General features: G+C 37.7%; 1 protein-coding gene across 1 annotated transcript in view; it reads right to left on the minus strand.

Annotated features, from left to right (window-relative positions):
- Positions 1 to 16199, minus strand: part of HCN1 (hyperpolarization activated cyclic nucleotide gated potassium channel 1) — a 200048-nt gene that overhangs the window by 60640 nt on the left and 123209 nt on the right. The window contains exon 4 of the mRNA XM_086770318.1: positions 8146 to 8364. Within this exon, the coding sequence (XP_086626444.1) occupies positions 8146 to 8364 (219 nt within the window). The remainder of the gene's footprint in view (positions 1 to 8145; positions 8365 to 16199) is intronic.

Below are 16199 nucleotides of genomic sequence, written 5' to 3' on the forward strand. Positions count from 1 at the left end.
CAGTTCTTCCCTAAAACAAGCTGACAGCCTCTCCCACCAGTGCAGTCCCAGTTCTTTCTCCTCTTCATCCCTCCCCACCTCTCACTTTGCATATCCTTTGGCTCCTGATACTTTCAGCTGCTTTTTTCCTCACAGGCATTTAATACAAAAAAGACACAGATGCTTTTCAACTACCTCTGTTACATTGATCAATCATCTTTTGGGGCTCTTTGCCTCAATTTTCCTTCGCATTAGCCTTTTGGGCTCCTGCTGCTGTCAATGGTACTCCTGGCTGAGGTGAGGCCATGTCCATGAGCAGCCTGATGCTGCTCAAATTGAGAGCTGAAAAACTCCTGATGCTTGCAGGAGTGAAGCAGCAACAAAGAGAGATAGACTCTTCTGTGGTGATTGTACTCTCTTCTCATTTGTTTATGTTCTTTACAAAGTCAGGAGAAAAGAAAGGCCTATGCCAAAAAAAAAAAAAATAATGTTGTAAAAGGAAAAAGGATAGGAAAGTATCTTAATTAGGGGAATTAACTCCATTAAATCCTGGTTACCAGCTCCTATCAAAGGTCTGACAAGAAACACACAAAGACGTGCCCTCACTTTTCATTTGAAAACTGCTCAGTATTTTCTTCAAAACTTTATAAAATTATTCTTATATTTACATCAAATTCTGCAGTGAAGAAATATATTTACCCAGCTCTGTCTGAATATATACAGGCATCCAGCACTGCCCATAATAAAAGGTGGCTGATGAACAAATATTTTATCCAGAAGGAGATTCTACAGATGCTTATGTGAAAATTACATTTTCCTAACCCCCAACTGTACAATGAGAACTCATAGCATTGTGCATTTTTGTTAAAATATTTGTTTTCATTATGCTTTTAGTAAATACTTTGTGTTCAGGAAAATGTGTTCTAAAGGTTTTGTCAACTTTCTTTTTTTTTGGTTGCAGAAATCTGCTGGAAAAGGTAAGTCTAGCACATTTTATGAAAACACAAGGAGATAAAGATATTTACTTTTATATTCACTGCTCTAATAGAGGTTTCTTTAATTAGTGTTAGAATATTTTTTCAAAGTTAGTGACCAGTTGCACAAACTGTTAACCTGGCATACAACAGAGTACCAAGGACTGTTCAAAACATTCTTTTGCAGAGAAAAGGTTTCAGTTCTACTGCTATCCTATGCACTCCAAAGCCTTTATAAGTCTATATTGCATGTCTTATTACACAAACTATTATGTTTTCAAGACAGACACACTTTTAATTACTCAAACCTCAAGAAACAGATTGAGGTTGCGAGAGAATTATGATTTAAGACTGAAGATAAAAATAATCAATCCTTCTTTCTTCCCTTCCTTCCTAGCAAGGCAAAGGAACCAAACGAATCTGCACAGTAAGGATTATTTTCTCACTCATAATATTATGTTAGATAATATTGAATGTAATTTCCTGCTACACATACAAGCACAAGCATTCTAGTGTAATGGGGCTAATTGCTACCAGTTTTATCTATCTGGTGTGAAACACAGAGTTGAAGCGTAATTTGTGTGCACTATATTAAAACAGAGACTTTGAAAAACAAAAGATAGTTCCTTGTTATTTTTTCCTTTTATTTTTTCTTTTTAAATTATTTTTAATTTAATATGTAACCTACCCTATGATAATTACTGCAAAAACAAAGCAAGTTTTTTTTTTTTTTTTGTAAAATCTGGCTCTGGTATAATTTCATGTCTTCACAGTTAATTTTATATAGTCATCATGAATATGCTTGAAATTGTAATGAGCTTGCTCTGCGATTTCATGTGGAAAACTGCTAGAAACCTAATCCATAACGCAAGACAGCAGAACACTTTATAGGTAAATTACCCACAACACAGCAATAAATCAAAGTAAGTCCCCTCTGTCATTTTAGAAGCAGTAGGAATCTATTACAGTTTGGCACAGGTATGATGCAGCCGGGTGGATAGCACTTGGCTTGCACAGTACCTGCTACCAGGAGGAACCAATTGTCTTTTTAGAGACAAAAGGCAAAAATAAACAACCTGATTACTCCAGCAAGATTGACCATAATGAGAAGCTGAAACAGAATAACGAAGTAGCAGGGCAAAAGAGGAGAACACTCTAGTGGGAACGTTCTGACTCACTTGTATGCCTCTCCTAAAGTCTTACTCTGGAACTGAGCATGCTATTCAGTTCCACTAGAAAAGAAAAAACATGTTTATTTTGTTATCACTGTGTTGTTAAAGGTGAGTAACTTCTGATTTTTATTAACAGGAGAAGGGAAATAGCTTTTGTCCTTCCTTGTTGCAGTAGTATCTGTTGCTCTTTCACGTTTCAAAATTTGGGAAGATCAAGGTCAAATTAAATATCACAACTGGGCGCAGTGAAAAATTAGGTAATTATAATAACCACAAATTGACAAAGATGAGCTTACAAAAAGAGAAAGCAAATGAAGATAGTAGGGGCCCTATCCTGACACAATAAACATTTCCATGCTCAATGAATAAGTCTGTCTGTGCAGTCCACACTAGCTCTAGTGGCTCTGCGTTTGTCATAGCTCTTCCTTTCCTATTTGCATCATGATCAGAATTAACATTTCCTCGAGTCCTGTGAAATATGCAAGTTCCTGATACTTACAGATGAGATATTTACAGCAATCTACGATTTTCCAGAAGAGTCTCCTAGGCACCAAAGCTATACTAATGAGCATGCCTAGAGCTTGGTATCTGCCTTGTTCCACCTTCAGTTTCACCATGAATGCTTGAAACAGTAATACATGGAAGAGCTGACTCCTATTCCCCATAAGAAAATGCAGAGGCATCACTGGGTGAACAAGTAGCTACCAAGTCTCAATTTATTCTATGGCAGAGCCCCTCCACCATAACTGAAAATAATCGCTTAGAGAAAGCAGCACAAAGAGGTGGCTGCTCTTGCCAGATGTCTCACCACACAAGGAGCTCAAGTATGTCCCACAGCCTCGTGGAGGGGAAGGGTAATGGAAATATTCTTCAGCCACTGCTGCCCCAAAGCTGCCCCTGAGAGCTTGCTGCCTCTTGGAAGTGCATGTTGAGTGTTTCCTCATGGCCTACATAGACAATTTAGATATCCAAACTGGTGCTGTGAGGGGTAGAGTTGAAAAGCTGGTGCAAAGCCTCATGCTGCAAAATCTAAAGCCACCCTCCTGCCCTAACCCCATTATTCATTTGTAAACATTTATTTGGATGTTTAAGAAATGAAAAATAAGCAACCTGTGCTTCAAATTCCAATGCTGTCTATGTAAAAAACACCTAATGCCAATTATTAAGTTGCCTTTAAATTATCTTTATATGCAATTATAACTTTTTCTCTGTAGAAATGTATGTTTAGGTCCTTTTCTCCATTTGAACTAGACTGATTTAACTGAAGATGTGCTAAAAGACCATAAATTAAGAGATAAGGTAACAGCAGAGTATAGAGTTAGAAGAAGATGTCCTTTGGGACATTTGAAGTTCACGTCAAGTCCAGAATTCTTCCCTGCTTTAATAATGACTTAACATATCTTCTCATGACTGGGACAGCATCTACTATATGGAGATGTAATTTTTTTCCCATTTCCTATGATATGTATATGGTTGAATTAAATACACTATATGCCTCTTTACTGCTTGCAATTGGTAAAATTGTTTTGATTGTTTTTTTCTATTTTTGAACCTTGTGCAGTTGTTTGAGTTGCTTACCAATAGAGAAAAATACAAATATACAGAATTATAGCATAATGAAAATGAATCTAATAGCTGTCATTTTATCAAACCAATTTAAAAATCTTTATGAGCATGAAACAATCTGTATGCTAGTACAAATCTTGCCTCTATTAGCTTGTTGAGACTTTCTTCCTGGATATTTTATGCCCACAACAGACTGGAACTGAGGAAATATTAACCTGTCTATTCAATGACATCCACAGCATTGGCTGAACATCTTCCTATTAAAAGCTGCAAACATCTAAAGGAAGAAATATTTACTAATGATCTTCACCTCCTTGTTGAGTGACTGTTCATTTGGCTGCTTTGTTTCACACTAGTTTGCTAACAAGTTCTGCATATGCATATCCGGTTGTTTCAAATGAATGTTGCCTTTGCAGAGGGAAATGTCTTTGAGATGTGGTGACTTCCTAGATACTAGAAAATTTTGAAGAAGTTATCACTTAAGCTACTACTTTTATTTACTACTACATTCATCTTTGACTTATACCAAAGACAGGAAAGACAGTGCTAACATGCCATTGATTCATTGATTTATTCTGTCATCTTATAAGGCACAACGGTCTGTCAGACTTCATAACTGAAAAGTGAATATGGATTGGTATGTGTGGCTTGGACATGTCTGTCTCCTTTGTCAGGTATTGGTCCTTGACTCATCGATACCAAGATTGGATGCATGTATTCAATCTGAGAGGTATTTTTTATCTGAGAACAGTTCCACTCACTTCAGCAGAAAAACATCTGAACTTCCTGAACCTGTTCCTGAACTGGAAGGTCAGGTTGGATGGGGCTCTGAGCAACCTGATCCAGCTGAAGATGTCCCTGCTCCTTACAGCATGGACTAGATTACCTTTAAAGGTCCCTTCCAACCCATACTATTCTATGATTCTTCAAAGTGACCTGAATGCACCAATGCACCCTTTCTGTAGCATTTCTTGATATGTGACTTTATTGTCCACCTTCTACATATGACAGTTTATAGTCACTGATGTCTTTGGTCCATAACAGTAAACACATGGAGCAGTATTGGTATTTTTGCCATACTTTGATGTCTCTCAGCATACAATGCTTGCCATAGGTCAAATTCTTAGCTGGTGCTCTTAGGCAGTGTTTGACGTATTTCCCTTAATGAAAGCTCTCTCTTGTCTCCCTGTGTTTATTTTTTCCATTTTCAATTATGCTTGTTCTAGTTTCATAAACCCTGAGCTTTGGGAGGATTTGAACGAGGAAGATATGGTGATTTCTAGCTGCTTTCAGTGTGAGAAGGACCAGAACTCTTCTTCCATTAGTTGCATTTCACAGATAGATTTATTAAATACTATCTATCTTAGCTACAGTAGAAAAAACAGTTAAAAAAAAAAAAAAAAAGGAAAAGAGGGATAAGATTTTGGCATGATGTTACTCAGGGAAGAACCATGATAGATCGCTGTAAATATCTCATCTCCACTATCATTCTGTGTTGCCTAGCAATTCATATTAATTACATCATTTTCTGTAACTCTTATAAAGAAATCAATGGAGCCAAGCAATACAAAATCCTATATATATAAGACTAAGAAAATAAGTTCATCCTAGCATTTAAGCCCAAAAAATCAAAGCAAGTTGCAATCTCCTGATTTTTCCAATTTTGAAATTACAGGAGAAAGAAAAAGCAATGCACTAGGCAAAAAATATATATTGCAGTGTATATATTAAAACTTTGAAACTTGTGGCTGGAGATTTGATTTACCTTTTTCTCAAGTCTCCGTTAAGTGAAATATAAGCTATCTTTATCTGCCAACAATTTAGAAAATACAAATGGGTAGCACAAACTGGTTTTTGAAATATCGATTTATCTAGTTCGCAGAGTAAAGAAAAATATACAATATTAATTAGCAGTGTACAGTCATGGCTTATAATTCCTAGGCTATAATAAAAGATTTATTTCAAAATATATGATTAAACAACAATAAAACAATGTGCAAGAATACAGAAACATGTCAGTTTAGTTATAGCTATATACGGAGATAATATATATATGATTTCAGAGTCTCAGAAACTAGCAGGAAAAAAGTCTTTAATTAAGACATCTTTTAGCTCTAGCCTGTGATAACTGGCATACAAATGGCTGGCAGAAAAAAAGAAACATTTTCCTAAAGCATAGAAACATGCAATTTCTAGCTCATTTCTTTCATTCCTTATTGTCAATGCCATGCTATGCTTTTGCCTCTGATATCAGGAAACAAGTAAGAAGCAAAATCAAAAAGAAGAATTAAAATGTTGAGAACTGCAGGAACTGAAAAATGCCCGACATATTTAATAAAGCGTGTTCATAAAAAACAAAGGAAAAAAAAAAGAAGCTTTGTTTGCTGTTATGTGAAAACATGAGAAATGCAATACCACTTGAATACTGCTGGGTCTTCATTTACACCGAAAACACAAATGAAACTGGCTTCACTCAAGACCATTTCAAATATATTAATATCTTTACACATGCACTACATTTCTGATGCTCAAAACATTGTCATATCATGCTGCAGCCAGCAAGGTCAGGTGAACAGTGACATTTCTGCTGATTTCATACATCTGTGTATGTGTGTGTAGATATGTTGACACGAAGCTCTAATAAAACTACAGTTATACTAGGTTTAGGGTTTCCTTCTTTATGTCTTCTTTCATGTTCATGGTTAAGATGTTTCTGCCCCATTCCGCCCTACAAATGCCCCATTTTGATGACATTACTTCCCTTTCTGCTGACAGAACAGTCCCAACAAGCCAGTTAGTTCAGGTTACACAACCTATCAGGATCAGCGCTGTGACTTTATACCAAGATGGATTAGGGGGTTTCACATGGTCACTGACAGAGCTCAGATTTTTCGAGGTTTTAATGCTCACTCATCCTCTCCTTCTAAACCTCTCAATCTCACTTACGTTTCACGGTAACACTGTCTGGGCTTTCTTGCTTGCAAACTTCTGTTGCAAACAGCTATGAGATGAATGTGTCAGCCACTGGCTAATTTTTCTGTTACTGGACTTATGGCTCATCCCTTATCTCTGCCTCTGTGATACATTGATGCTGTGGTCTTGTTGCGACTTGACATTAACAAAACTGAATGTAAACTCTTTTTCTCCCACATATGCTCATTTCCTTCCTCTTTGCCTACTTGTAAAGAAAACATCTCTATCCTTCCTAAAATCTTTTTTGGACTTTTCCATTTTTTTTTGCCCAGCAAACTCAGGCCATTCCTTTTCATCTTCAGCAGATGCCAGGGTCACCCTCTCCTTACTCTCTGCCAGGTTTCTCCCCTAGGCTTGTGTTACATCATACCAGGATTTCTGCCCAGTTTGCCTTTCTGGACTTTCTTATGGACATATGCCAAATACTATTGGTCAGGGTATTTCTTATTTGCTGAAGTGAACTCTCTGATTTCACTGCCTTGCTTAGCTGACCTCTCTCCTGGCATGGCCTCTCCAGTTCCCCATAAACAATTTTGGCTTCTTTCAAGCACCTCAGTAACTCTGCAAATCCCTATTGTCCCTTGCTGTGGTTCATTCTGATCCTTTCTTCCTTATTGCACCACACTTAGCCTCATATCCTGGTGTCATAGCTTCACCCACACTTGCCTGTGCCTTTTGTTACACAACTAACAGTATTAATTCTTTTGTTACAACAACTAACAGTATTAATTCTTACTAATTCCAGCAAGTTCCCACCTTGTACCCAGTTATGTCTTTTTAATTCTAATCATACCCACAAGGAACCAAACAAGCTTTTTCTTCCTATATCTTAAGGAACTCTTTTCCGCTAAACTCCCTCTACTTTTCTACCCTTTGGCCATCGTTCCTTTTGTCCTTGGAGAGGATCTAACAGGTCATGGATTAGTGTATAAACAATACCAGTACAAAGCATACAAAGAACTCTTCTAAGCATTTCTCTGAGCTAGTTCCAAACAAAACTAATTGATTTGGTTTGGTCCTCACTTAAAGGCCATTCTTTTCACATATTCAAGGTTATCCCTAAGCTGCAATCCAACGGAATGACAATTGTATATACATGCCCAACCTATTGAGCTCAAGGCCGTTGTTCAAGCTACCTAGATCAAGTACCCACAGAGTGCAGCAGACAGGTATAAAGTACAGTCAGAACCAGGGGATGGAGTTTTCACTGAAGATTTTACAGAGTTTGAAGCAAGTTTCACATTCAAGGTTTCATTCAGTGCATGTGACAAACAGAATCGTCTGCTCCCTGAAGAAAGTGGGTTCATGCAGGAATACGTTGAGCCCATGGTGTGTTCTGCATACCTTCATGTTCAATGAAATTTGAAGCAGGATTCAGATGCTACTAGATTATTTCATGTAAACTCATACAGCCTTTTCCACAGTTAAAACATCCCATTAATCTATTTAAAAACGTAAGGAGTTACGTTAAAATGAGTTACCTTTTCTTGATACTGTCGCCGCGAAGAATCCAGAGATTGAATGAGGGCAGTGGCGTGCCCAACAAACATGGCATAACAAGTAGCCCCCACGATCATACTCAACATGGTTATCCAGAGGTCAGACATGCTGACGGGGGCGCGGGCTCCATAACCAATGCAAAGCATATGGCTCATGGCTTTGAAGAGTGCGTATGAGTACTGCTTTCCCCAGGAATCATTCTGCAAGAAAAGATACAAGTGACTGAGCCAGCAAGCAGCTGAAGGGAAAAATACATTTGTACTTGTATAGTGGGTTCATAGATTACTGGCTCTGAAAGAGCAGTTTGGTAATGTATCCTCTGTGCACGACAAGAGATATTCCTTCGACATTAATTGTTACACAAAGCAACAGAGATTCTGCCAGATAATACTTAGCACAGAGATGAAATAAAATTAACTATTTTTAATACATTACTGTATTCTTAAACGTGGGTGTTAACCTAATTACAAGGAGACTAAAGGTCAATTTTATTCTACAGTCCATGGCAGATGGATTAGAAAGAGCTGAGCATGCAGACTCATCAAGAACAAGAAGGTAGTATTTTGTCTTAATACGCATGAACATACTCCCATGGCCTCATTTCTTTCTGTTCAGAGTTGTACATTTTAACATAACACTACATTTCATCTTACTAGCCACTTCAGTTCCCAAGGACAAAAATAAAAAGTGCTATTTGTTGTAATGTCTGCTTATCCTGTTTTTTTTTTTTCTTGTAATATTGTGTTTATACCAGAAGCATCTCAATTCAAAAGAAGTCTGTTTATTCCACAATCATAGCAAACCCATGTTCATAGCCACAGTCTGCGCAAAACAGCTCAAAAGAAAAGTTGAATACACGGGTCTTGTATTTCTGTATCCACTCCTTCCCATTCTATCTGGGAGATTAGAAGGACCGGACAGCTCACTCACAAGCTTTTAAAACTGCAAAGGTGTGGTCACCATCCTCCCTTTGGCTTTACATAGAAAGAATCAAAGGGGCTGTTCCCAGAGAAACCCAGACACTTCGACACATTTGACTGCGACTCCTTGTCAGGTTTTTCTGTTTTCCTTGCCAAAGCAACGAAACAAGAACAGTTTTAGAGCTGTTGATCATCCAGTGCCCAGAAAAACAAACTGCTTGGTGGTGCGCAGCGTACATGAGAAAACACAGTATTTACGGCAAAGAACTGAGAATAATTTCAGAAATGAAGATGTCAAGAAGGGAAAACTAGGATGACATTAGTAATGTTAGGCAGTTATGCAGTACAGCAGGTAATATATAGAACCAAAAAGAACAATCTTGTTAACATAAATGAATCTCCAAACCAGCAGAAGCGTTTATATATAAAAATTTACATGTGAAATATCAATATTTGTGTCTCTCTTCCACCCATACAAGCTCTGTTCAAATGCTCTTGTTTCTCAAAGAGCTTCAGGCTTGCTCCCTTGCCATTTAAATGCCAAGTTTACTAACTACTCTTATGCTTTTCATCTATTAAAATGCTTTTTCTAAACTCCCTATTAGCTAAAATAACTAGTAACAGGTTATTTTAGCTAATAAGCTACCAATTCTTGGATTGCAAATTAAAAGAATTACTAATATAATAACTCACAAATTAATCATTCCTCTGTATGTATACTTGTTTCACTTTTTAAGTAAAAGCTTTTCAGATTTATGAGCTGTTTCTGTCTTCACAAGTGAAAATTTAGTGTTGTAAATACTACTAAGGAACAGGTTCTCAATGTTTGTACTTTAAAAAAAAAAAAGAGACATTTGTCTCAGACTGCTGGGAATCAGGTGGATTTCATTGAGTAATGAGGAAAAAAGTTTCCTTTTGTTTAGAGGCTTTAAAAAATACTCAAAAAATTAAAGAACTGAAGAAGCTTCCCTGAAAAATCTCCAGTTCAGCATTCAAATACTCAGCTGGAGCACAGAAACCCCTTGCTGTCTGGGTAAGTGCAGGTATTTTAATGTAAGTCGCCTGTCTCTCAGGAAAGCAGCTTACAGCAATCAAGGTATGGTCTATTTTGAAGGACTTTCCTTCCAGCTGGTATCAATCTCCTTTGGTGTAAATAATTAATATCGGAATTCTAAGAGATCCATACCAAATTCTTTAGCAGTTGCAACTTTACATAGACTACATTAGAGAAAATAATAAACTCACTGGAAAAAAAAATCTGTTTTTTTTAATGGCTAGAAGTAGAATTATTAAAGCCACAGTATTTAAGAGGTTGTAAGATCAAAACCTCAATTCTTGCGAGGCTACATACATACATGCTCCTAAACCGCATTTTTTAGCATATTATAAATTCTAAATAAAAATAGAGCTGATATTGATCCTGCCTACGAATCTTATCTATTATATCCTTGGTGTGATAAATCTAAATTAAAATTCTTTCAGTAAAATGATATTTTTACAACAAAGTCTTTGAATTAATCCAAATCTGGCTGACTTCATTTCCTGACTGAAATCTTTTCTAAGTGTATGAATTATAGTTTTAAGTAAAACACCATTGTCTTTAAGAAAATGGAAGTGAGGACAAGCAAGAAGAAAGAAAATACAGAGGGCTTTCTATTAAGTATGTACAGGGTGACTAAAAAAATAAATTAAATACTACTTCAGATGTAGTACCATGAGGGAATAATTGAGTTAAAATGACAAAAGAGACATAACTAAAAATGTACGACAAAATAAACAAATATATGTTTAACGATGTATCTACTTTTCTATATTTATATATAATCCAAGGTAGGATCCAACACTTAAAAACGTTTTGAGTGCATCTGAACCCGGACTACAGGTCAAGGCCATCTCAAGCTTGTTATACAAGTGGAATTAGATATTACTATTTAGCTTTATTACAGGCTAGGTACATTTCAGACATGTGTGAATGGACGGTCCTGAGTCCCTGCTCCTCAGATGGGTAGAAAGGGTTTAGTAGAAGCAGAAAAAGATCCAGTGAAAAAGTTTGACAAAAGATTTGAATTCAACCTGGATTTGTCTGAGGATTTGGTTGCTGAAAATACTTGATAATGCTTTTCTATTTGTTTCTTTTCCTTAATAACCAATCAGTCCTTGTAGAATCAGTTGCAAACATTGATCTTTTTAGTTTCTGTCAGGTTTTTTTTTTAAGATGGTGCTGATCAAGTACCATTGTAGATGGTACAAATTTCAGTACAGTTACTTGTGTTGTTCAATGATTTATGCTAAATATAGAAACCACTTAAAAATAATATTCTTTCTAATGTCAAATCCTATAAATCATGTATGCTACTGCCAATGTTATTACATGAAACAAGAACTATTATTTAATTATTTTTCTACTTCTGTTGTATAACCTAAGGGTTTGTCAGGAGCAAGTCTAACTTTGTTTCAATATGAGATGTTGGAATTTTCCACAACTCCCATTCCAGTGTGTTGCTCTACAAAAGTGAGGAGTGGCTATTCCTCTTCTACAAGCCTACAGAGACTTTTTTTTAATAAGAAGCATTTTTGCACTTGCATTACAAGGAGATTTTTACGTAACACATTCACAGATAATATCCCAGAGTTAATAAAAGCCTATTCTATGAAATAAAGAATCCTATTTTTACATAGTTAGCTTATCTTTAATATAATTGTTAAAGACTAATATTTCTGTAAATACATGTTAAATGTTTCCCTAAATGGTCATATTCTGGTTTTAATGTATAGATTTAAAAAACACAAAACACAAACCTCTATGAGCTGAAAAAAATCTCCTACCAATCAGAAAAAAAAGGGCATTTAATTTCTTAGCTGACAATGGGTTGATCACTGTTTCCAGATTAGCAGTAATCGGTTTAAAACGTTTTAAATGAAATGACATTAATTTGGAAAAGACTGTAATTGTGAGAAATACCAAAGCTGTTTATCCAAGGATTGATTACATAATCTATCTTGATGACATTAGGAAATCTTCACATTTGTGAAAGGAGAGATCACTGATCATTTGCAATTAGTTCTGTAAGTATATACATTAATTTAGCAGTTATCCTGAAGAAGACATTAATGACAGGGCACTTCTGATTTTTAAAAGTCTGTTTCCAAGCCTTTTCCTTCACTGCAGGCTGCCATCCTTTGTCTCATAATTTCACACGAACCTGCTACAAATATGATTTTGTAATATTAACTTTTCAGCTCATAAGAAATAAATCACAGAAAGGTCACACAGCACCTTCTAAGGGACAACAATAAAAGGCACATTATTTTTCCCAGGGGATTAAAAAAGGATTTCTATTTTACTGGAATCTATGGAAGTTTTCAGCAGGCAATTTTACTGTCCTCAGAAAATCTATTCCATTCCCATGGTATAGCCATTCCCTCAGGCCCAGCTTACCTTTCTTCAGACATACCCTTGCAACTGAGACATAAATTGATTTAGAAATCTCCTAACAAGCAGAATACTGCACACGTGGTAGTGGTTTCTGCATTTTTCATGCAGTTTCTTTTTCCTTTCACACCACAGTCACTACACATGTCACAGAAATGGTCCTCTCAGTTTGCAAGGGCAAGCTTTACAGTCACGCAGTGAAGATTGACTCAGGAATTAAGTGAAGTGGTTTCCACAAGGATCTTGAACTCATACTCTTTATTCTGTCTTTCAAAACTGCAGCTGCAGTGGGGAAGTAGCCTATTCCTACCCCGAAGAGCTTGCCTTGTAATCAATCACGCATCCATTCATGCCCACCATACCCTTTAGGCTATTCTGAAAGTAAGGGATATCTGAAGGAGGGAAGATGGATACAAATCTTGACAGGATACAGATGGTTTGTGTCTATCCTAGTAAATTAAAATTATCAGAAAGCATTTCCAAGCTCTAGAACTTGGTTAACATGGGTATACTGTTACAAATGCCCCTGGTGTGGCACTGGCCATGTAGCACTCTCCCAAGCAATATCAGGTCTACTTTGGAGCTAGTGGGTAAGAGACCATTCCTTCTAGGCAGCTGGCATGAGCTTGTCCTGGGCTGAAACCTAAATAAGATTAATACTATGGACACAGTACCTAGCTCCTATCCCAGTCCTACCCCAGTGCACATTAAAAGTAGGCACTTTTAATTTATGAGCATGGAGGCAGCTAGACAGCCCACAAGTAAGCCCTCTGGTTTTAGTGCTGTCACAGAAGTTACTGCTCAAAATGAATGTAAAGTTTAGGGTGGGGCTTCAAAGGTCAAAGAACGCACAAAGCATCCTGGCTTGTATGGTAGCACATACCACAATGCAGTAGTGGCCTCAAGGAAACATCTGCCTTAAATCTGGAGGACATGAGCCATTGCTAGTTGAAGTTACTGTAAAAAATACAGTCTTTTCCAATGGAAATTCAATTAAACTGTATTTGCATCTTATATAGTCATAATATGAGTTAATTATATATATTTACTTGCAAGTCATTATTTCCAACAGTTCCTTAAAGACTTCTTAAATTTAAGAATTATTTAAAATATAATTAAATTTATCGAAAAGGAGTGCTAAGAAAAGGCTATACTTGCACGTTTATAACATTTGCAACAGGCATGTCAGACAGAACTAGAAAAAGACATGTGTTTCTTACCAAATCCTACATCATCTAAGTTCAATGGCCAAATTTTCTCAGCTGTTACACTTAACTTTCCATAAAAGTTTTATTGTCCTCAAAAGTTTCTCATGCTTTGCATTTGGCATCTACTCATCATCAAATTCATGCTCTGCTTTCATATTTCAGAATACAAGTTCTATCCATTAGCTGTCATTTCCCTATGTCAACTAGTTATATTCTGTCATAGTTCAGCCCCCATCAGGGCCAGACTATGCAGTCTGTCTCTCACTCCCCTGACCCTCTGAGAGAATAGGGGGAGATGATATAAGGAAAAATTGCTCGAGGTTTGAGATAAGAACAGGGAGAAATCTTTAAATTTACCGTCATGGGCAAAACGGACTCGACTTGGGGAAAACTATTCATTTATTTCTAAAACTAGCAGGAGAATGAGACAGGGAACAAGATAACCTCCCTCCACCCCCTCCCTCTTCCCGGGCTTAACATTATCTCTACTGCCTTCCCCTCCCGAGCGGCACAGGAGGGAAGAGGGAATGGGGGCTGCAGTCAGTCCATCACGTGATATTTTATGCCACTACTTCGTCGTTGGGGGAAGAACTCCTCACATTCCTCCCCTGCTCCAGGGTGGGGTCCCACCCACAGGCCACAGTCCTTCGCGAAAATGCTCTGGCGTGGGTCATCTCTTCCATGGGGTGCACTCCCTCCAGAACGGCTGCCCCAGCAGGCCCTCCACGGGCCACAGCCGCCTTCAGGTATCCACCTGCTCCGGCATGGGGTCCTTCCCGGGCTGCAGGTGGATCTCTGCTCCTCTGTGGACCTCCATGGGCTGCAGGGGGACAACCTGCTCCACCATGGTTATCACCACAGGCTGCAGGGGAATCTTGGCCAGGAGCCGCATTACTCCTCCCCCTCCTTCTTCGCTGACCTTGGCGTCTGCAGCCGTTCCTCACAACAGGCTGGCAGACGCCTCTCAGGATCCTTTTTACATCTTATTCACTTCTCATCTCCCCTCCACTACTTGCAGCCAGGCCGAGTTGGGCACAGTCAGCTGCCTGGTGGGAGGCCAGAGGGTGAGGCCTGCAAGGCCCACAAGGCTCATGCCTCCCCCTCTCTGACCCTGCTCAGTTGCTTCACATCTTCTCTCCTCTTTTTTTTCTGTTTTCCCCTTCTTAAATATGTTATCGCAGAGGCATTATCATGGAACATTCTGCTACCAATTGGCTCGGCCTTGGCCAGCAGCGGGTCTGCCCTAGGCCCGTCCGAGTCCACTGAACAAAGGGGAGCAGCTTCTAGCAGTTTCCTACAGAAGCTACCACGTTAGGCTCCCCCTCACTAAACAAAACCAGAACATATGCACAGAACACTTGCATGAAACTAGAATTGCTCTCTGTATGAAATCTGTAATTTCAACAGTAATCCATATATACATTTTTATATGGATATATAGCTTACATACTTGTTCATCCAATCCATCAGCTGCCTCTGGTTTCATACCTTAGAATGACACATAATTTAAAGTCTCTGATAGGAAATTGCAGCACAATACCATCTCACCATTTCAACTTCCAAATAAGTTGGTTGAAGACTGTAATGAATAACCAAGTTGTTCAATGGGAAAGCTGTGCAATATTTACTCTTTAAAAATTCATGTAATGGTGAACGTATTGTCATGCAAAACTTCTACTTCTTATCACAGCTATTATTACTAAGAATCTCTTACTTTCTAAAACTAGTAAACAAAGATAAGGTGAGATCAGACTTCAAAGACTAAAAATTGTACTGTTATTCTAAAAAACTTCAGAAGTGCAAGGAAGAAGAGTGTATTTTAGGAAGTGTGTAAGTACATATGATATAAGGAAAAAAACTGAATTGCTAAGCTCGGTGGAATAAGCAGACATCTTCAGAAACTTCTCAACATTTCTCTTTGCTGATACATGCACAGATCACAGATGGTGCAAGTGATTCAGCATATACTTTCAAGACCAATACTGGCAGAAAAATTTTAGAAAGTGTTTGGCATCATGTTCCACAGGAAAAAAAAACGTTTGACTGTAGGAGCAATGACTAAATATTATCTCCTTACTTCATTCAGAGTCATTACGTAACTTTGCTGTCACTACAGCTTGTACATGTTTTAATGCTATGTCTTTGGCAATACCCATCAAACAAAAACAATGTAGCATTACAGATCGTTCTTCTTCTTTTCATTGTTTCTCCTGATGCAGAAAATAATGAATATTTACTTGCTACTACATTTCCTCATTAGAGCAAGCGGCAAGAATACCTATGATCTTTTTTTTTGTGGTAAGGATGAATAATTTTCATTGTGGAATCAGTGTGGCAATTCATACACAACAAAAGAAGTGCAGATGTTGGGCTCATGCACACAGTCTAGTCTTTCGCATATATTTGAGTTATTATGTTCACGTGAATAGGCCCACTGCATCCAAAAAGATGGTTCACATCAGAAGATTTGCTAA

Source organism: Chlamydotis macqueenii, chromosome Z (assembly GCF_036417535.1).
Source record: "Chlamydotis macqueenii isolate bChlMac1 chromosome Z, bChlMac1.mat, whole genome shotgun sequence".
Classification (NCBI taxonomy): Eukaryota; Metazoa; Chordata; class Aves; order Otidiformes; family Otididae; genus Chlamydotis; species Chlamydotis macqueenii.